This window comes from Electrophorus electricus, chromosome 24 (assembly GCF_041902795.1).
Source record: "Electrophorus electricus isolate QZ-2024a chromosome 24, ASM4190279v1, whole genome shotgun sequence".
In the NCBI taxonomy this organism is placed as follows: Eukaryota; Metazoa; Chordata; class Actinopteri; order Gymnotiformes; family Gymnotidae; genus Electrophorus; species Electrophorus electricus.
The window spans coordinates 1,217,368-1,240,574 of record NC_137520.1 but is presented as its reverse complement, the minus strand read 5'-3'; the positions used below and the strand labels follow the sequence as shown (position 1 = coordinate 1,240,574).

The 23,207-nt window shown below is 46.6% G+C and overlaps 2 protein-coding genes across 4 annotated transcripts; one reads left to right on the top strand and one right to left on the bottom strand.

Moving 5' to 3' along the window:
- Positions 1–217: 217 nt before the first annotated feature.
- ogfr (opioid growth factor receptor) lies at positions 218–5,744 on the bottom strand. Of its 3 annotated transcripts, none has more exons than XM_027025282.3 (7): positions 5,430–5,744; positions 4,466–4,534; positions 4,300–4,381; positions 4,130–4,208; positions 3,711–3,777; positions 3,283–3,431; positions 218–2,832 (listed from the first exon to the last, which is right to left on the bottom strand). In XM_027025282.3, the coding sequence occupies exons 1-7, from the start codon at positions 5,628–5,630 to the stop codon at positions 1,854–1,856; spliced, it is 1,626 nt and encodes a 541-aa protein (XP_026881083.2). In that variant the 5' UTR covers positions 5,631–5,744; the 3' UTR covers positions 218–1,853. The 3 variants fall into 3 exon arrangements, with proteins under 3 accessions (XP_026881083.2, XP_081562948.1, XP_081562949.1); XM_081706822.1 differs by lacking the exon at positions 5,430–5,744 and adding an exon at positions 4,667–5,346; XM_081706823.1 differs by lacking the exon at positions 5,430–5,744 and adding an exon at positions 4,700–5,346.
- On the top strand, positions 4,521–23,207 carry kcnk15 (potassium channel, subfamily K, member 15). The gene is made up of 3 exons (XM_027025296.3): positions 4,521–4,609; positions 18,459–18,859; positions 19,060–23,207. The coding sequence occupies exons 2-3, from the start codon at positions 18,577–18,579 to the stop codon at positions 19,983–19,985; spliced, it is 1,209 nt and encodes a 402-aa protein (XP_026881097.1). The 5' UTR covers positions 4,521–4,609; positions 18,459–18,576; the 3' UTR covers positions 19,986–23,207.

The following is a 23,207-nucleotide window of genomic DNA, read 5'->3' as shown; positions in this document are numbered from 1 at the left end:
GCAACCTCTTCTATGTTGCTAAATTCAAGTCTGTTCAGTGAATTATTGATGATTTATTTCTCTGAGTTATTCGATCCATGGAATGGGGGCAAAAATGGGTATAGAGAGACTGATGGGAGGGTAGGTAGGGGTAGGTAAGGGTGACCCAGCAAAGCAAAAAACAACACTGATTACATCTTCCTGAGTATTTAAAATGAGAAAACAAAACAGAACAAAATAATATTAAGCACGGCTCTTCAGAGTCTCCATTTATTACGTGACTTGGTAGCTGGTCACAAAACATTCAGTCACAAGTATCTCGCTTGCAGAAAGAGAAAGAAATTCATACAATCAGCCAGGTCCTTCTCCTCGTGACTCTTCACATTGTAAGACACATTTCTTTTAAGCAGTGCATTAGTTCAGAGCATGAATACCTGAACGCCTTCATATTGAGTTCATCAGTGCAAGGCGTACATCCGACACGCTGGCCCCAGCGCGGCACGTCCGACACGCTGAGTCCTCACGTGAACAGTCAAAATGACCAATAAACAGAGCGGCGTGCAGGAGACGCAGTTAGACAGATCAGAACCAGAGTGGATATGAGGGTCAAAAGGCATCAGACACTAAGAATTGAACCTGAGTGCCAGAATCCTCGACTTCCTCGTTTAAGTGGAAAAAAACAAGCAAGCAGGAAGCCAAAGTTGGTGGCAACGTGGCTCTGAACTATGCACACGAAAACAGAAATTATGTGGCATGAAGAAACCCTAGGTCCCAGACAGCGATTGTGACGAAGCCATGGCGACAAAACATTCGATTCACAACGTAAACCAAACCCAGAGCCTGGGATGCAGAACCTCTACAGCAATGCAGTGTAACTATGGCCCACAGCACCAAAAGACCCACATTAACAGCGCTGTGCTTAATGAGACTCCCCATGACAGCACTGTGGATACTGAGCCATCACAGTGCTGGAACTCTCGAGGCTGGTTGGCCTAGTATGGGACTAAACTGAATGGTCATTCGTGATTCTCCATCAACAGTCCACCTTGGTCCTTGGTCTTGGTTCAGGACTAATCTTTGGTCTGGCAGGCCGAACGCTCTGAAGTAGGACGGATGTCGTACATGTTGATCTGCTGTTGGAACTCTTCTAGGTCGCTAGGCTTAGATTCCTCACAGGCCTGAGAAACTCACCTTTTAGTTTCCTTCTTCTGTATTATAGAATAGCATGATATACATTTATTTCAGTGCAGACTACAGCATGAAGCAATGCAGACCCGACCAGCGCGGCGGTCTTCTGGCTTAGACTTTGGAGAACCTCCTGAATGTGTTACACTCACTAATCTGGATAAAGGGACATTCTGTGCACACACTCCATAAACAGAGTTGAGTCTCATTGGTCTTTCACAGAAATTATACTATACTGATCCTCCCACACGGTAAATGTGAGCACTTCTGCTTCTTATGAAAACGCCTGGTGCAATAGTTAAAAAACAAAACAAAACCAAAAAAACCACCACCAAAAATACCATTTCCGCTTACCCAACTCTTCCCCAGTTAGTCAGCGTGCAATCGAGTATGGTGAGACAAGCTCCTAACGACGAGACCGCATCAAGCATCCAGACCACATTAACATCATTAAAATAATTTAATTATGCGCAAAAATGGCGTATTGGTGACGAGGGGCTGACGGAGGCCAAGATACAAGCTTCCCATACACACGTAGCCCTGCCCAAACGTGATGGTGATTTACATCCAAACAAAAACAAAAACAAACAAACAAAAAATTTACCCACCCAAGAATGATTTTGTATTTATTTGTGCATATTTCGGCACCTAATTAGAGTAGTTTGTATGTCGGTGTTCATCCGCAGCGTTTAGGACCCCGCACCGCCCGCCGCGCTCGGCTGGCCGTCCATCAGAGCCGCTGCCTCGCTCTGCTTGCTGCCGTGTGTGACGACGCCCGCCCCTGGCGTCTCCAGGCGGTCAGGGACGGGTGCCGTCTCTGTCCTGGGGAGCTTTTCTGCCCGTTTGCTCGGGGACGCGCAGGGCAGGACGTGTTTGGGGCTTCCGACCGCGGCCCAGGTCTCGGCCCCGGCGTCGCTCTCGTCCTGCGGGCCAGGAAGCTCTGGTGAGCGGCGGCTGTTCTGGGCGCCGTCGTGGCCTGCGCGCCGAGCGGGGTCTTCGTCCGCGTCGATCGGTGCCGGCATCTGCGCGTCTGCGGGGCCTCTGTCCGGCACCATCTCCCTGGCCTTTTTGTTCTCCTCCGTGCTCCCGTCCTGGGCTTTAGCAATGCTGGACTCGGTGCCGCCGGACAGATCCATCTCCCCGTCGTTTGCGCTGCTGCTGGCCTCCAGAGGTGCGGGATAAACAGCGGAACCGTCTGGGTTCGGTTCGGGGTCGACCGAGGTACCTTCCAGCTGCTTTTCCAAATCGACGCTCATGGGGTCGTCCTCGCTCTCCTTCCGGGTCTCGACGGCCTTGTCATCCCTTTCCGCATCCGTGCTCGTGCCGGGGGTCTGGCCCTCGTCGGCCGGCTGCCCGTTGCCCACCGACAGGTCTAGTCTCTTCTCCGCCTTCTTCTTGAAGCGCTTCTGGACTCTCCTGGGGCACCACACGAACTTGTCCTTCGGCTCGTAGTGCTGGAAGGCGTAGCGGATCAGCTTCCGGCGCTCCCGCTTGTCTCGCACGGCGAACAGGAAGTAGTCGAGCACGCTGCGCTTCACGCTGCCCAGGTTCTTGCGGACGAGTGTCTCCTCCAGGAAGAAGTGCACCAGTGGGGCCTGGAAGCGCTCGAAGCCCAGCTCCCCCAGACTCTTCAGCATGCGTGTGATCCGCAGGTTGTTGTGCATGTTCCTACCAGCCAGACAAAAAAACAATCAAACACGCACGCACACGTCTCGAGTGGTGTCTCAGTGGTTCAGGTACTGGACTGGTAATCAGAAGGTTGCCGGTTCAAGTCCCACCACTGCCAGGTTGCCGCTGTTGCACCCCTGAACAAAACGCTTAACCCTCAATTGCTGAAGTTGCACTCAGCCATAATTGCAAGTCGATTTGGATAAAAGCGTCAGATAAGTTTCAGAAAAATGTAAGGTAGGGAAAATCATACTGATATCGTGAAAAGCCTCAACTGTAAAGAAAAACATTTCCGAATTCCTTTTCGGCAACTGTCGCAGCTAAAATACGCATTCTCGCACGGCCTCGTGGCGTAAAACCCCCCGAGGTACCGGCGGCGGTAAGCTGCTTCCTCCTGGTCTGAACGCGTCCCATCATCCCGCGCGATCCTGTGCCAGGCACGTGACTCACCGCTCCAGGTTGGCAAAGCGCTCTCTCCAGTTCTCTGAGCGCGTCACCTCTCCAGTCTCGCGGTTCAGAAGCTGGATGCCATAGAAACCCAGCATGAGCTCGTAGGAATCCACAAGGCGTCGCCTGGCCTCTTCGCTCTCCCGGAACGCCTGGAAAGAAACCCAAAAACTCACAAAACCGGCACAGACGCAAGCTAAGCATCATACACGCAAACACGCACGCAAACACGCACGTGCGAACACATAAAACCTTTTTTCCCCTCCCATTGTTTGAGGTTCTGATATAAAGTCACAGAACCACACATCATCTGTGTAATCAGAGATGATCCTTCTGGCTGCGGACGCAAAGATTTGAAGCTTCGTTTTAACACCAAGTATCTGACCGAGGGAGGCGTTCGGGACCGCGTGCAGGAGCGCCCACATTCTCACCTGGATCTCCTTCTTGCTGAGCTCGGTGGCCATGTAATTCACCCCAGGCTCACGCAGAGGAAACAGCCTAGCAGAAGCAACAGTTGTTAGGAAAAGAACAGCGTTACCGTGGGAGCCAAACACGTGCTGACATAACCAAAAAAAAAAAAAACAACATCCCAGTACATCACACCTTTTTTTTTTTTTTTTTTTTAAAGGTTCAAAACGTAAAAGGCCTGTCTTGGAGTTCTAACGTGCATTTGGGTTCACTAATAATAACAGACTGCTGGTTTGGGCCAGGACAGGCAGTAGGAAGCACAGGCGAGACTTTTATTTTGAAAGTCTTTAATCCACCTCTGCTCAGGGCTAGCCCTCTCCACTGATGTTCCACCCAGTCCTGGTTGAGGCCTTGAAAAGCAACAACAACCATCGTGTCTCACCACTGAATGTAAGAGTGAACCCTTTCTAGCCTCTTGTAGTCTGTTCTCCACTCGCTATGAAACGTCTCGATCGATACGTCTGAAAAACACAAATGCAGAGTGAGATTTGTCTGCCCAACAAGCCCCGTGCCAGAAACCAGGAGTTAAAAAAGCACTGATAGAAGACGCACCATCAGGAGAGGACTTCATTTCATTCAAGTAGAATTTTAAATTAGGCATTCGCTCCTCTGCGCATTCCTCGTCAATGATGTTCTGAGGGGAGAAGTATACAAATGGATCAATTCACCAATTCAAAGACCAGACTGGCTGAGGGCCATCACTATGGTGAACGCTTACTGGATAGCCGTGTCTGTAGTTCTGCATGTCTTTGGCTGCACGAAGGTTTCTGGAGGACGAATTGGACCACTGAGAAAAGGAAAGAGCCAGAAACCAGTTTAACAACCAATCACAGCTGAACCTGCTCATCATCTCAAGGAAAACGTGAGTAAAACTAATGACGAATAAATGCATGTGCCACAGGTAAGGGAGCAAACGTGCCTGTGTACACACAGCACTACGGTACGAACGTACGGGCTGTTGCGTCAAGCGAAAGCACACGCGCACAACCCAGCTTCCCTGCACGAGAGGCCGAATCCGCCGAGACGTTTTCAACCGACTGGCGCATTCTTGCAGAGTGTCACGTGCTCTTGCACGGGTCTCGCGTTTCCGCTAGGCTTGGAGGAACACGCCTAATGTGCGCTGGCACTTATTTTGTGCTCTCAGGGGCACGAGAAAATGTCTCGTAACAGAGTAAAGCAGGAGTGCAAAACCAATTCTCCCAGTAAACTAACAAGCACCTACTTTTAAAAGGCACCTGCCCCGCCAGTTACCTCGCGCATCGTGATCTTTCATTCAAACGAAGGCTCGCTCAGTTAGCACAACGGCACGCCGTTAGCGCGAGCCAGTCCTGCAGTTCTAAGACCATACAAAACCCCGGTCTCGTGCTGCTTTACTGAAACGACCGTACGGGTCCGTTAAACGGGCCACGCGAGGGGGGAAAAAAACCGAGCAAAAAGCGAAGCGGCTATCTTAGCGCGCGTGTCTACACGCCGCAGCGTCGGTGTGTGATGCTCGCAGCTAGGCTAGCTCGCGAAGCTAAAGTCCTGCAAAAAGCCCCGCTAATGCGACCTCTCGCGCACAAACGGCTCTGAAATACAAACGCGTGCTATGCTGTGGTCCGGCACCATAAGCGGGAGCTCCAGCGAAAGGCCGCCGCCGCCGCCGCCGCGCGTGAATGAACGGGTTTAGCAGTAGCACGCACAAAGCCGGCCCGTGCTCTTCTGGTCCTGTCGTGGCTCGAGCGCCGCGCGCCGTTGTCTGCCGCGTCGTCGCCCTCGCTCTCGGTGTCCCAGGTGGAGTCGTACTCGCACACCAGCTCGTCCTCCATCCTCACACGCGTGCGGTCGCGAGCCGAACTTTGGTCCCCCGTCGCCCGTGCGCTCCGCGCGCCGACCACGACCATCAGGCTTCGCTGCGCGAGAACGCCGAAAGTTCCATCGGCGCGTGGCGCACGGGGAAACGTGCGGCGCGAGCCTACGCGGGCCCGCGGGTAGCGAGCAAACCAGCTGCACCGACAGCAATGAATAAAGGAATAAAAACGCCCGTCCACGCACGATCGCTTCGTTTTTAAAGGTTCTAGTAGGCTGTGTTGTACAGATTAGGGGAGTAACTAAGGATTTTATTGTTATTCAGAATCACATCCTTTTAAACCCTTAAATGTTTTTGTAGTCTTGGAATGAATCCCACATATAATAAAAAGTTTTCCCTATTTTTTAATAAATGTTTTTAAACTCCAGAGGTTTAATTGTGCAGGGGTGCCGTTCTGTCACGCGGCTTGACCCCAGTAGGTAGGCAAATATTCGACTAATCTAGAGATACAGATACAGAGTGGCTGTGCGATATGGAATAAATGAAAGAATACAATCTCTCTGGTGCCGCGGGTGTCGATAACGACTTTCTCAAATGTATAATGGTAGTTATTGCGCATTTCAGTAAGTCATTTGAATTACAACATGCAGAATATTCATTCCTATTTTTACCCAGATAAAAGTATTCATGGAGCATTTAGAATTCAAACATGAGCGTTTTCACACGACTGTAAAACGATACTGCCCTGTCTCCTTTTAACCAAAATATCTGAACTACATCCCATCCAGATTAGCTCCAGTGTATAGCACTAATGTAGCATCGTAAAATGACAGTTAAGATGTATTACCGGTAAGGCCTAAAGACAGGAACGCGCGTAATCTCACAACTCTCCCGGGATTATTTCACTTCTCCGCCCTTCTTGGAAGGCCGGAGGCAGTGACATGGATCCTTTGCCTTCCACCACAGCTGAGGTTGAAGCTCTCTGAACCTGGTGCAGACACAGTACTGCTTATCAAGATGAATACCCATTTTATGTAACAACCACAACAACAAAATCGTCAGTGAATATGGTACAATAGTCACACCTAATGCACACAATAACCTGTCCTCACAATCTATCACTGATCTGTTGTTACACGTGCTGTTGTACGTGTTGAACCTGACAGGTGAAATTCTGTGGGAGATGCGTTACAGACACATATTTCACAAAACACTAGTAAAATGTGCAGAATATGTTTTTTAGATAAATGTTTGAATTTTCACTGAACATTCAGAGATGGTAGCAAAGATTCGTAGTACTATCTTAAAGAGTGTCCTGAAACTGACAGAAGGTCTTGCTCAGTGTCCTGAAACTGGTTATGCGCTCAGAGTGGGTTCTTGCTCAGCGTCCTGTAATGTAGCGGGCCTTGTTCAGTATCCCGAAACCGGTAGAGAGCCTTTCTCTCTCAGTATCCTGAAACTGATAAAAGGTCTGGCTCAGCATCCTGAAATTGGTAGCGGGCCTCGTTCGGTGTCCTGAAACTGGTAGGAAGACCCCCTCCGTGTCTTGTTTAATCACTTGCTTTGTCCTGGATGAAAGCCTTATCAGACATATAGGGGGATATATCAGGCCTTGCTGGGTCCCTGGCTGGGTCCCTGGCTGTTAAAAGGTTGAAGACATGGGAGTATCAAAAATATAACTGTCCATATAAGGATTTCATTTTCTCTGGTTATTTGTTTTTTGAGATATTCAGATTCTTCAGGTAAATCTGGGTGTTGTCATGTTGAGGCAGTTTTGAAGAGGCATAACTCCATGTGACTGTGGCCACAGTGGGTGTACACACCGCACATGTGACTGGCCACAGTGGGTGTACACACCGCACATGTGACTGGCCACAGTGAGTGTACACACTGCACATCCTCATCGCTCACGATGAGCCAGATGAGCATTTGACCACCACTACAGAACGTGGAAAATTGTTTTTGTTATGTTCATAATAAATTGCTAATGTCTGGGACTGGACAGAAGAAAGATATGGAACAGTGGCTGATAGCGGAGCATTCCTAAAAGCTGGACTGTGCTAATGCTCTAAACGTTTGCCAGGGCGGGTCCATCATGGTGCTTGGTTGCTTCTGACCTTTTCTAATCTCACACCAATGAGACTGCCTCACAGTTTCCATGGTGCTGATTTAGCCAATCCCTTGCAAGATAGTTCATATGTCATTTGCTGAAGCAACATCTCCTGCCCACGTCCAACAGACAAACTGCACATTAGCAAACCTGTGCACATTAGCAAACCTGTGCACATTAGCAAACCTGTGCACATTAGCAAACCTGTGCACATTAGCAATCCTGTGCACATTAGCAAACCTGTGCACATTAGCAATCCTGTGCACATTAGCAAACCTGTGCACATTAGCAAACCTGTGCTGCACCACATTTGAGTCACACGCAGAGGATCGCAAAGCAGTTTGCGCCTCCCCCTCCTGACGGCTTTTGCCCAGCCGCCCTGGACTGGCAGAGCGGACCCAGCAGTGTGGGTGAAGGGAGAATGTCACCCTGCCAGCCTTGGAGCTGCATTGCTCCCTGTCCAGATAACGGGAGAACCAAAGCCCACCTCTCCTTTATTGTGGTGAGGTTAGCTGGACAGCTAAGCACCGCATCTGCGTGTCTCACACACATCTCACTGGCAGCAGATAAAAATAGCACCTTGCACCAAGGGGAACGCGATGTTGAACAGCCCCCTGCATTGGGTTGCTATTTCTGGCTCTGGTTACTGTGGTAACTGTGGTGGGGGGAGGATGGGTGGATTGTTGATTTTAACTTCACTGCAGCTAAAGCATCTTCAAGCTCCTTCTCTCCTTCGACTGATGCCGAAGCATCAGAGTCTCTGCTGTACTGCCCGTGTGTGTTGTCTCCTTGCTTGTCTGCTCTACAACTCTAGGGTCTGCTCTGAGTTTACCTTTAAGTGCCACGGCTGTCGTCTGGAACATTATCGTCTGACCTGTCATGCTTGTACTAAAAATATGGACCTCCACTGACAATTATTTATTTCGTTAAAGCATCTGTTATGGCAGCCGGAATTCAGTCCATCTGAAATCTCCCCTCCTGTACTTTCCTACTCAGGCTCAGCCGTACCGCTGATGACTTAGCATACATTCAGTAATTTCCTTTCAACTGGCTGAGATTGACTGGCACTTTGTCATCTGTCAGTGTTTTCTGTTGCCAACGTGTCATTTTCTTTTGGTAAACAAGCGTCATTTTTTGGCTCCATAAGAACACGCTACTGTTATTTTTAAGAGGGAAGCCAGTTGACTAATTTCACTTGGATCCCTTATCTGAGTCAATGTCACTGGTATGAGAACAACAAACCTTTCTGCAAATGTATTAATATCCAGCTTCTGAAAAAGCTTTCGCTTTCTCGGTTTAGATGAAAGGATTAGACCCACTGCCTCTATCTACTGCTTTGTTTACACTTTAGGCTCATTGTAATTACAATTTTTGATGGGGTCACTGGATGCCTTGGGGTCATAATCGTGTGTGTGGAAAGGAGTGTTTTTCCCTGCGCTGGCCTGCGCGTCACCATGTGAATGGATTTGAACAGTGGAGCTAGCGGATGCGAAGCTCCAAGGGTTACTGAGGAGGGGTGAGTATTCCAGATCGCTTTCTGAGTGAGAGTGTGCCATTGGGGAGAGGAGGGGCAGGAGTGTGAGTGTGTGTGTGTGTGAGTGTGTATGTGTGTGGGTGTGATGTGTGTGATGAGTGTTGTGGGGAGTGTTTAGAGGCTCTTAGCGCTGCTGTGGCCTGGCAGAGCCGATCTATGAGAAGAGCTTGTTACTACTTAGCGTCAGGTCATCAGAGGGCCTCTCTCACACACACACACACACACACACGTATACTCTCTCTCTCACACACACACACACACACACACACACACACACACACACGTATACTCTCTCTCTCACACACACACACACACACACACACGTATACTCTCTCTCTCACACACACACACACACACACACACACACACACATATACTCTCTCTCTCACACACACACACACACACACACACACACACACGTATACTCTCTCTCTCACACACACACACGTATACTCTCTCTCTCACACACACACACACACACACACGTATACTCTCTCTCTCACACACACACGTATACTCTCTCTCTCACACACACACACACACACACACGTATACTCTCTCTCACACACACACACACACACACACACACACACACACACACACACACACACGTATACTCACACTCACCCAATCTTACTACACACTCACCCCATCCTACTCACCCCATCTTACTCACCCCCATCTTACTACAGACACTCACCACCATCCTACTACACACTCACCCCATCCTACTACACACACTCACACAATTTTACATTTACATATCAGTGTGAAAAGTACTTGCGCCACAGCTTGCAATGATGCATGTTGGCATAACAGTGCTGCATCACTTCCTGTTAGGATGAAACGAAGCAGAGTGTTAATGTTTTGTGTACTAGCCTGCCAAACCCGTACTATTGCGATTAGATTTGTGTATATGTGGATGTTGACATTGTTGTCCATATAATTTACAAGTCTAAAATGTCCAGTATCATTGTGTGTTTGACAGTGGTCTGCTCTGAAAGGCCATGCAGGCTTAAATATGTGTGTATTTACAGTAACGAGATGGAAACAGAGTCAGCGAGTGTGTGTGTGTGTGTTTGTGTGTGTGACAGGATCAGTAATTAGGTTCTTAATCATCAAAGTAATTGTGCTCACTGAACCACTCACCTGTATTACTGGTCTTTGTCCTCAAAAGGAACACTCTGGGAGCTGTTGGGAGCTGTAATGGAGCTGTTGTGAGCTGTAATGGAGCTGTTGTGAGCTGTAATGGAGCTGTAATGGAGTTGTTGTGAGCTGTAATGGAGCTGTTGTGAGCTGTAATGGAGCTGTTGTGAGCTGTAATGGAGCTGTTGTGAGCTGTAATGGAGCTGTAATGGAGCTGTTGTGAGCTGTAATGGAGCTGTTGTGAGCTGTAATGGAGCTGTTGTGAGCTGTAATGGAGCTGTAATGGAGCTGTTGTGAGCTGTAATGGAGCTGTTGTGAGCTGTAATGGAGCTCGAATGGTCCAGACTGGAAGGGTCTGACATCACTACTGTTCATTCTCTCTCCCCACACTGAGTAGAGTTTCTACTGCACACCTCCTCTAGCCCATAATTCTCCCTGTCTCCTTAGCAACATGCAGATCATGTATTTGTATAGAGGGAGATAGAGAGACAGAGATAACGAGAGAGAAAGATTGACATATATGGATAGAGAAATAAATAGATAGACTGAGGGAAAGATAGACATATATATATATATATATATATATATATATATATATATATATATATATATATATATATATATATATATATATATATAGAGAGAGAGAGAGAGAGAGAGAGAGAGAGAGAGAGAGAGAGAGAGAGAGAGGGAGAAAGAGGACGCGGGGATTTCTTTTAATCTTTGTTCCCTGCCCCTTGGCAGGGTTAAATAAGGTCTGAGCTTTGATGGATGGATCTTTTGTTTTTGTGTGTGTGTGTGTTTGTGTGGGTGTGAGGTTTTTCTGCAGTGTGACTTTGGCACAGAATTCCAGTTCCTCTGTACTGGTGCCGGGTTGAAGCCATGGACCACAAGGTCCACATGGTGCCAGGGACGCATGAGGAAAGTAGCACACCAACCCCACCTGCTGTTCCCTGACGCCCGACGGACAGGACACGCTATTTGCACTAATGCATTTACCTGCCAGTGCCAGCGCATAGGACACTGCTAGATTAAAGCCCACGGTAATCAGAGCTCATCAGCGTCTGCAGGGAAGAAGACCGTGCGCCTTCTGAACCTCTTAACTCGGATATGTGGGCGGTGCTAGACAGGATGTCAAAGAGTGATCTTTAATCCACAGTGACAAAGGGACGCAGAAAGAGGTGTGCACTGGATGAAAGGTTCGATCTGGAGTTTCTGAAGCCAGCAGGATGCGTTCAAAGTCCATACCTTTAGAAACAATCAGACAAGGATGACGCCAGCACTATCTTTTGACTTTGTATCTGATACACTGGTGAAGATCTGGACTCCGAATCCTAGTCCAGTCCTGGATTTCGTAATCACTGCATTTAATGTAACTGGTTACATGTGAGGGATGTAATGACCAATAAAGGAAATGAGAGAGGTCTGTGGTGTCTAGTATGTTATATCTAGGCCTGTGGTATTTAGGACTGTGGTATTTAGGTCTGTGATACCGTGGTCTGTGGTGCCTAGGTCTGTGATATTTAGGTCTGTGGTGTCTAGGTCTGTGATATTTAGGTCTGTGATACCGAGTCTGTGGTGTCTAGGTCTGTGATATTTAGGTCTGTGATATTTAGGTCTGTGGTGTCTAGGTCTGTGATATTTAGGTCTGTGATATTGTGGTCTGTGATATTGTGGTCTGTGGTGTCTAGGTCTGTGATATTTAGGTCTGTGATACCGTGGTCTGTGGTGTCTAGGTCTGTGATATTTAGGTCTGTGATACCGTAGTCTGTGGCGTCTAGGTCTGTGATATTTAGGTCTGTGGTGTCTAGGTCTGTGGTATTTAGGTCTGTGATATCTTGGTCTGTGGTGTCTAGGTCTGTGATATTTAGGTCTGTGATACCGTAGTCTGTGGTGTCTAGGTCTGTGATATTTAGGTCTGTGATACCATGGTCTGTGGTGTCTAGGTCTATGATATCTTGGTCTGTGATATTGTGGTCTGTGGTGTTTAGGTCTGTGATACTGTGGTCTGTGGTGTTTAGGTCTGTGATACCGTGGTCTGTGGTGTCTAGGTCTGTGATATTTAGGTCTGTGATACCGTGGTCTGTGGTGTCTAGGTCTGTGATATTTAGGTCTGTGATATCTTTGTCTCTGATATTGTGGTCTGTGGTGTCTATGTCTTGGCTGGGACTTCAGTAGCTTTCCAAGTTGCTTTTTTATTCAACTGAATTAAAATAAATTGTAATAAAATTTACCAGGAGTCATTAGGATACCGTAATGAGAAAACTGAAGGTGGCAGACCGATCCCATGATGCCCTGGTCAAAAGCTGCAGGAGCCTTGTTTACTTATTAGCTGATATTATCTTATTGTGTTTTCATAGACACACTATGAATTTGGCAAGAGGACGTCCAGGAAATGCTACTCCAGGGATTTAAAATACAGTGGAGTCTTAGATCTTTTAACACATGAAGTGGTTAAGTGGTTAACCCCGCCCCCAACTCCTGTAACACACAGTATACAGTATACGAATGTTAGTACACACACAATCACATGCACATATAAACACGCACATACAAACATGCATACGCACATGTTCAGCAAAAGGAAGTGAAGTTTTCCATTTTACCTATTCCTGTCTTCTGTGGGTGGTGCACTAGCATACATCCCAGACAGGTGTTTGGAGGGGGGAGTATCTGGAGCACCACAGACAGACTTTTCTCAGGGGAGTGGTCAAGCTGTTGTATCAGCTTTTTTGCTGCAGAGTCCCCTGGACATTCAGGACACTGATAAGGTTAAGAAAGCAGAGTGTTTGTGCTGAAGGACTCTCTGTTCCCACAGAGCTGGAGAGCTCCATGGCTCTCAGGACAGAGCCTGTGCTGTTTGTGTTGACCTGGGAGCTCTGAACATCACCGCCTGCCGGACCACGGGGCCAGCGGAACATAGACTGACGGCACTGGTTCGGGTGGAGTCACAGACTGGCCATGATTAGTGCCTCAGTGCTGGATTTGATTCCATCTTTTTTTCAGCCACCATTTGTTGGTGGTCTATCCCATGCAGGGGTTTATCCTCCCATAATGCTCCTTGTTCTTCCTCATTTCCACCTGGAGCTGTCCAGTTCTTCATCACTGAGACCCTGTCTTGCTAGCGTGATGGTTACTGGGTCCTGTTTAGGGAGGTCGCTGTGGTCTGCGCTCAGGTTGTCTAAATACTGCGTGTTGTTGATGTGTGATGCCTCCTTCTCCTGTATGCTTTCCAGTGTTGTTCAGTCTCCAGCTTTGGTGGGTCTGTTCTCATGCTGTTACTCTAACATTGAGAGTACACTCTGGATGGCTTGTAGGAGAACATCCTGTTTATTCTCCTGGATTCTACTACTCATGTGTATTTCTTCATTTGGGCAGCCACAGCTGTTAATCTCTGCTTCTCAGTCTCCAAGATCTCAGGCATGGACAGGCATGGACAGGCATGGACAGGCATGGACAGGCATGGACAGGCATAGACAGGTATAGACAGGTATGGACAACTTGTTGTACGACTGAGATAATTATATGTGGCTGTTCTATCACTGCTAAATCAACCAGTCTGAGATATATATATATATATATATATATATATATATATATATATATATATATATATATATATATATATATATATATATATATATATATATACATACGTATAGTCATCTCTTCCAACACACTTCCAACACACACAACACACACACAACACACTGACACATGGTCATACCTCATCTCCACACACACTCCTCCTCTACCAATCAAAATAACCAAATGCTTGAATGCAACCCCCCCCCCACCCCCCACCCCCCCGACACACACACACACACACACACACACACACTTCACAGGCCTCTTACAGCCATCCAATAGGAGGGTGAACATACAACATGTACATCTCTTTATCACAACATCGTAATTATGTCCCATGACTCACAGAAGACATCTGCAACTGTATCTTGTCCTCTTTCCTCTCTCTCTCTCTCTCTCTCTCTCTCCCTCCCTCTCTCCCTCCCTCCCTCTCTCTCTCTCTCTCTCGCTCTCTCTCTCTCTCTCTATCTCCTTCCACTGTCATTTTCTCCCACTCCTTCTCACAGTCACATTACTGCCATCTTTACTAAAGTCATTAGGGGCTTCTGTATCCCACTTCCCCTTGGAATGCCTCCCTCCCTATGATGGCAGCCGCTGGTTTGGTGTTTGAGAGGCTGAGTGCTTCTCCTGTGCCGTGCCGTGCTACGCTAGCTCTGGGCCGATAGCTCGGGGCTTTTCTTCCTGTAGTGTCTTACTGAGGCGACAGCTCTGTCTGCCAGGCAATGCGGACACAGCAATCATGCTAACAGTCTTACTGTTAAACATAGATTACCATTATTATACACCCGGATTATATGACTAGTATTACTATACACCCAGATTAGATTATTGTACTATTACTATTCACCCAGATTACATTATTGTACTATTACTATACACCCGGATTATATTATTGTACTATTACTATACACCCATATTATATTATTGTACTATTACTATACACCCGGATTAGATTATTGTACTATTACTATACACCCGGATTACATTATTGTACTATTACTATACACCCGGATTAGATTATTGTACTATTACTATACACCCAGATTATATTATTGTACTATTACTATACACCCATATTATATTATTGTACTATTACTATACACCCGGATTAGATTATTGTACTATTACTATACACCCGGATTACATTATTGTACTATTACTATACACCCGGATTAGATTATTGTACTATTACTATACACCCGGATTATATTATTGTACTATTACTATACACCTGGATTATATTACAGTACTATTACTATACACCCGGATTAGATTATTGTACTATTACTATACACCTGGATTATATTACAGTACTATTACTATACACCCAGATTATATTATTGTACTATTACTATACACCTGGATTATATTACAGTACTATTACTATATACCCGTATTATATTATTGTACTATTACCTCTACACCCAGATTATATTATTGTACTATTACTATACACCTGGTTTAGATTATTGTACTATTACTATACACCCAGATTATATTATTGTACTATTACCTCTACACCCAGATTATATTATTGTACTATTACCTCTACACCCAGATTATATTATTGTACTATTACCTCTACACCCAGATTATATTTTTGTACTATTACTATACACCCGGATTATATGACTGTACTATTACTATACACCCGGATTATATGACTGTACTATTACTATACACCCGGATTATATGACTGTACTATTACTATACACCTGGATTGGATTATTGTACTATTACTATACACCCGGATTACTGTAGTCTAGTTCTGCCACTTAGAATGGTTCATTAATTGATGAATTAAGTGATTTAAATAGTGAGAACTCTACACAGAGTTGAAAATGCATTTTCCAGCCACTCTATCACGCTATCATTCTATCACTCTATACGCTATCATTCTATCACTCTATCACGCTATCATTCTATCACTCTATCATTCTATCACTCTATCTCTCTTGTAGAGGTGACTTGGGGAAAGAAATGCAGTTTCTTTTGAACCTTTACCACACATTTGGTTTTGTCTTTAAAACACACAATGCAAAATGCTGCCGATAGCCGGAGGAGCATATATGATACGGGACAATTAGATCAGCATGAACGTTTGTTGCCAAACACTGGACTGATTCTGCAGATCTCCACCAGCTGGTAGTCACTGTTTGCTGCACTGTTAACCTTCAAGGGCCATGAATCGGTTGAAACTATTCATCTGAAGCTATTGGAAGCTTATGTTACATGAAACATGAGATGGCAGGCCATGTCTGCCCCTGTATCTCCTGCTCCTGACATATAGCCATAAGACGTGGGCGAGTCAGATGTCTGCTCGGAGTGTTGTATCTGTGTACAAACCATGGTTTGCCCAGTGAGATCCGTTTCCCCGTTAAAGTGAGTGAGGAAGACACTTATCGATTATCGATCTCCGGGTGGTTTAAAGAACAGAAACGCAGACTGTTTGGCTTTGTGGCTGTGGGCAGGCGCATGTCCGTTTGATGGAGTGTCTCTAAGCTTTAATGACACTTTGATCTCCCTCATGTCCCCAGCACTGTCTCCTTCTGCAGACAGATGAAATCTTATTTTCGCCCGCTCACGGCTTCATCTTGGCCGCCAACGGACAGGAACGCCAGAGCGGAGGAGGCTGACGGATCGCCCACAGACAGGGACAGCAGAGGAAACTGACGGATCGCCGTTGGCATGGCGTGTTTGCTTTGTTATCACTAGAGACGTAATTGATTAACATCCGAGCGGTTTTGCATTAGAGATACGGCCTGAAGGATTACAGCAAAACAGAAAATCGATTAAATAACATGCAGATGCAAGCTGTAGACATTACAATTCAGATTGCAGCCTTCACTGGCTTCAAGACAGGCAAAAGAATAGATAAACAATCGGGTCACTTTGATCTCCCCCCTTAGACTCACAGGAACATAGAAAATTATTTTTGGTCCTTTTAGTGTAGGTAGAACAGTCTATAGATGGATACCATTGCCAAAGTTGAGCATGTCCTGGAGTGAAGGGTGATCTGGGCTATAGAATGCAATGGCTACCACAGGGCACAAAGTATTATTAAAATGTCTCAGCGCGGTGGCTGGAAACGTCAGTTTTGCATTTGCTGTCACAGAAACGAAGCTAATTTCTTTTTTTAACAAGGCCCAGTTTGGCCAACTCCGACGCCGCAGAGCGAGACGCGATCGCGCGAAAACCTTCAGCACCGCGGACAGCGACCAAGTGCGCGCGCTTCTCATACATGAACGTAGTTTATTCGAATAATCTGCGGTGTTTGAACGAATTACCAGCAGTGTTACTAACTAATTTGATGAGTTTTGATTTGAGTTATGTTTTTTTTGTTTGTTTGTTTTTTTTAGACAGACTGGCTTTTATACGAACCGGAAGCATTTTCCTTAATTACCAAATTACCAACTACAAATGAGAAATATTCGCGGAATTTTAACGACGTAAACCGGCATCTAATCTTTTTGCCAGACACCAGCCAGTCACTCACGCTCAACATTCTCTGTTTTGCTGCAATCGGCGCGCCCTCGTCCCCAGCACAATGCCGACGGCATCACCTTGACAGCAGAGCTCCTGATCTTCATCACTGCTCTTCATCAGCCTTCAGGCCAGTGTGACACTATCCCTGCGGACTGTGCTGGACGGGGACTCAGACGGGTTCCTACAGCTCACTCTTAGGGACATATTCACTAGGTGTGGCCAGCCATATCTGAATGGATATCACGGAACAATTTGAGTACAAATACGTGTTTAATTTCAAAAGCATAACATATCCCGTATTAAGGCCGGATTACGTAAACACCACCGGAGAGGTGAACCGGATTTCTTTGAAAAGTTTCCTTGATAAGCTTATCAGCGAACAGTTACGCACTGATGTCGTTACTAATCAATTTCGAAATCAATTTCGCTCCTTAGCTAGTTAGATTAAAAAAAAACATACACACACACACACACACAAACACATATTGATGTGCCAAATAGTTTCTTCAGCAGAAGCCCATTGGTCCGTGCTTCCTCCGCACTGATGAGAAGCAACACCACTCCATACGCATCCCGCACTTCAGCGTGCGCACATTTCGAACGCGCTCTGCTCGGTGACTAACGCACGTGGTCTGAACGCCGCGGTGCCTCGTGCTCTTGGCAGTGCGCGAGGATGCTTTAGCGGGAGGTCTCGCTCGCCTCTGCTCGTTCTGGTACGCGTCGTGTAACGACACGAGGATAGAGGTAACGACGCGTCGTTGGGCTGCATGGGTCTGCGCGGAGCTGTAGCCTGCGCGTGCACTGGGAGGCTGTGCTCATTTTTTCAGATCTCGGCGCAAGGGCCAGTTCTGGCTTCTGTCTAAACGGGGAGCGAGCAGTGGCGCATGAGGGGAGAGGTATTCAACGCGGATGCGTGCTGTGGGTCTGATCACATCACACCAAAACTGCAATCCAGCCACGCGACTGCAGGACACATTTCGGGAAGATCGTGCCGGATGATGGGTCTCGTTTCCAGTTTGAGACGTTTCTGACACCTAAATCTCTCCCCCTCATTTCAGGTGCGGATTTTATCGCCCAGGCGTGCGCGCGTGGATTACCGATGCATTGAAGCGCACCACCTGTTTCGACTCCCAACTCTCGAGCGCCTACTCCCTCCTCACGCGCGCTGAGCCGAAGATGAAGAAGCAGAACGTGCGCACGTTGTCTCTGATCCTGTGCATGTTTTCGTACCTGCTCGTCGGGGCCGCGGTCTTCGACGCGCTGGAGTCCGAGACGGAGAGCGTCCGGAAGCGCATCCTGGAGCAGAAACGCGGCGAGATGAAGAAGAAGTATCGTTTCTCCGAGGACGACTACCGGGAGATCGAAAGGGTCGTGCTACAGGCGGAGCCGCACCGCGCGGGCAGACAGTGGAAATTCGCGGGATCTTTTTACTTTGCCATCACGGTCATCACCACCATAGGCAAGTTCCCGATGAAAAAGTGTTGTAGGTATTTTCCACAAACGAAAATGATTTACAGTCGTGTCTTTTCCCCACAACATCCCTTAACATTTATCCTCAGGCATTATTCTGTCTGCACACTTGCGCGTGAGTTCAGTACAGGAGCTTGACCTCTGTTTGCCAATTCACGCGTGTGTTGCCTCGGTGATGCTTCCCTGCAGGTTATGGGCACGCGGCTCCAGGCACGGATGCCGGAAAGGTCTTCTGCATGTTCTACGCCGTGCTGGGAATCCCACTTACCTTGGTGATGTTCCAGAGCCTGGGAGAGAGGATGAACACGTTTGTCCGTTATCTCCTGCACCGGGCCAAGAAGTGCCTGGGCCTGAGCCGCACGGGCGTCTCCATGGAGAACATGGTGCTCGTAGGCTTCCTGTCCTGCCTGGGGACTCTGTGCGTGGGCGCGGCCGCGTTCTCCCACTTCGAGGGCTGGACCTTCTTCCATGCCTACTACTACTGCTTCATCACCCTCACCACCATCGGCTTCGGGGACTTCGTGGCCCTGCAGAAGAAGGGTGACCTCCAGGAGAAGACGCCCTACGTGGTCTTCAGCTTCATGTACATCCTGGTGGGGCTGACGGTCATCGGCGCCTTCCTGAACCTGGTCGTGCTGCGCTTCCTCACCATGAACACGGAAGACGAGAAACGCGACGCGCGCGAGCGTGCCTCGCTGAAGAGGGGCCGCGACCTCGGCCTCCTGGCCCAGCGGAGAGATGGCCACGGTCACAGCACGCTCTCCTTGCACATGGAGGAGGGCACCAGCTGCACCAACCTTATCCCATCACCGGTGGAAGAGCCGTACCCCCACACAGCCTCGGCCCGGCCGTTGGGTCCATCTCCGGAGCCATCTCCGCTGGGATCGCTCTGTTCCTGCGTGTGCTTCCGCCTCGGACTGTGGCGCGGGCCCAGACGCTCGCTCAGCCGGCACCGTGCTGGCCACGTCAACTCGGTGTACTGCGGCTCTGTCTCGTACCGGATCCATGGGGGTTCATCTGCCAGGGACAATACAGGCTTTTCTTCCCCAGGCAGCACGCTCTCTCCTGGGCACAGCTTCAGAGATCTCCCCCGGTTACGGAGGAAGTCCGTGTAACTGTCCAGTAATTGCCCCATGAGCAGAATTCATTTAAAGACAGTGTTTGCATAGGTTGGACAATGGATGTTATATGCATATATTTTTGTAGCACAGAAAAAATGGAGGCCATTATGTACAATGTTGTCTTTCCTAAATAAGTGGTTTAAAGTCTTTCAAAAGACTATTTTAAACTTGTCTGCACATTTGGAACACGTTTGGGCATTAGCAAAACGCTTCCTGTGAGGTGAGTAATCCGGTCTTATGAACAGACTTCAGACCTTTAACTTCAAGACCTACTGAGAGTAGCGTATCGTTCAAACCAGCTGTATTATACGTCCTGCACCCCCATCGCCATGGAAACGTCCTGTGGATCGTACACTTCCACACATTACAGCAGCTAGAACTTTGATAATTTTCAGGCAACAGTATCACCTGGAAACACCTGCAGTGTAAAATAGGCACCTTAAATATAGCACTCTTCTCTATTATGTCATTAAATACATCACTCTTCACTTTTGTCATTAAATATATCACTCTTCTATGTCATATATGTCATATTAAATGCATCACTCTTCTTTTGTCATATTAAATACATCACTCATCTCGTCCGTCATCTTAAATACATCACTCTTCACTTTTATGTCAGTAAATATATCACTCTTCTATATCATATTAAATATATCACTCTTATCTTTTGTCATATTAAATATGTCACTCTTCTCTGTCATATTAAATGTATCACTCTTCTCTTTTATGTCATATTAAATATGTCACTCTTCTCTATCATATTAAATGTATCACTCTTCTTTTTTATATCATGCATGGCTGCTGACCCAAGCCAGTGTTCTTCTGACCTTTTCATTCATCCTTCTTCACTTCACAGTGATGTGTGTTGGATCCAGCCAAGACTGTTTTCCAGCTGTTTATTAATGAAGGCAGAAATCACTTCTCCTCTGATACATACATCTGGAAGGTCCAAGCCATTTTTTTAATACATAAAAGAATCGATCGATTTACAAGAGGTGTTGATTTCTTTCTTGAGAAAATGAATAATTTAATAGCGATGTCCTGAGCCCTTGAGAGAACAGCACATGGTGTTACATTTAATATTTGAAGGGGATTTTTTACTGCATGGAAATGCATGACAAATGAATGCGACAGAAAATCTTAAAAACAAAACAGTCAAGACCATCTTCTGCATGAGAAAAAGGAGAATGTTGTCAAACATGAGGCCACGGGTCACTGCCACGCAGAAGGAGCTTTTAGACCTTATAGAAAAGATGAAAACGATGCATGAAATGAAAGGAATCCTTTAATTTTCAATCTGGTTCGTCCAGCCTGAAGTGTCAAAAAACAAAAAAACACCAACCGAACAGCAACATCCTAAAGTGTGTAGACACACAGGTACCTGAGTGAAAAACTTGTTTTATGTTTGAGTGCATACATACATGTTTATATATTTGATCGTATAAAACTTGCACAAGATCAACATCCTCGACCCCTAAACTGAAGTTATTTGGGTCGCCATTTGACATCTGTGTTGTGAGCAGTGTGACCAGACAATATCCTTCCCTCCTGGAATTTTCCGTGTGCGTGCTCTGGAATGTGGAATTCTCTGTAGTGTTTGCCATGGGCTTGCCTCTGATACTCATGCTAACTCATCACTGTTTATTTTTGTCCGTGTTGCTATGAAACAAGATATTTGAATAGCCACTGATGTATAACTGATGCACGAAAACGTACACGAACTTTAAACTGACCCTGAAAATACCAACACATACATATATGTACATACGTACATGTACTAGTTATTATGTGATTCAGGGTGAGGGTCTCGCAGGAGAGAAAGTCAAGAGTGAATATTTGCTTTAAATTTATCAGTAACCAAATTATTATTATTATTATTATTATTATTATTATTATTATTATTGCTGGCTGACGTTGGTCAATCTGAGACCCAACCAGTGTCATAAGGATTAGTGCAAGGCATTGAAAAGAATGTAGACCATTCCCATGAGTGTGTGTATACCGTTCCCATGAGTGTGTATAGGTGTGTATACCATTCCCATGAGTGTGTGTAGATCGTTCCCATGAGTGTGTATAGTTATGTATACCGTTCCCATGAGTGTGTGTATACTGTTCCCATGAGTGTGTGTATACCGTTCCCATGAGTGTGTGTAGGTGTGTATACTGTTCCCATGAGTGTGTGTATACCATTCCCATGAGTGTTTGTATACCATTCCCATGAGTGTTTTTATACCATTCCCATGAGTGTGTATGAGTGTGTGTATACTGTTCACAGGAGTGTGTGTAAACCATTCCAATGAGTGTGTGTAGACCGTTCCTATGAGTGTGTGTAGGTGTGTATACTGTTCCCATGAGTGTGTATACCATTCCCATGAGTGTGTGTATACCGTTCCCATGAGTGTGTGTAGGTGTGTGTATACCGTTCCCATGAGTGTGTGTTCCCATGAGTGTGTGTATACCGTTCCCATGAGTGTGTGTAGACCGTTCCCATGAGTGTGTGTAGGTGTGTATACTGTTCCCATGAGTGTGTGTAGGGGTGTATACTGTAATAATAATAAATATTATTATTATAAATGAATCTGGATACATTAGTTAAGATGATGAAAGCTGAACTGAAGTGGACCTCTCCTCAACCATGGTTAGTATCCTACAGAAGATCACATCACGGGTAGTCAAGGAAACACGAGTGCTGTGGCTGCTATATGGCAAAGGCCCATTTTTTCGGCTGCGCTGGGGTATAACCCCTGCCTTGGCTGACTGTGAGGAGACATGGTTTTAATAGTGCCTTGGGACCTGGGCCAACAGGACGCGTGCACAAGCTCACAGACGTCCTGGACGTTCCTGTGCACGAGCTCGGCTCGCAGACGACTCGGCCGGTCCTGTGCCACAGATCATGGATCATTTCTCATTACTATTTTGGTCTGAAACAGCATGTCGTGTGCCATTTGTCCATACATGTGTTATCTTTATTTTGGATCTAACGTGGAAGTGGTCACAGTTGCACTTTTACATGCTGAATGTCCTGTATTTTACAGACCTTGTAACTGTTCTAGTTCAGTGACACTGAAACGTTTTCTGAAAACCTTTATTCCAAGCCAGGGAATCATCCAAGGACCTTCCGGATTGTTTCCCATACCTGTGGCTGGTCAGATCCAGGCCTGCACCGCTGATGTGCAGTTATGCCACCTGAATAAACCCTTTGATTGAACTGTA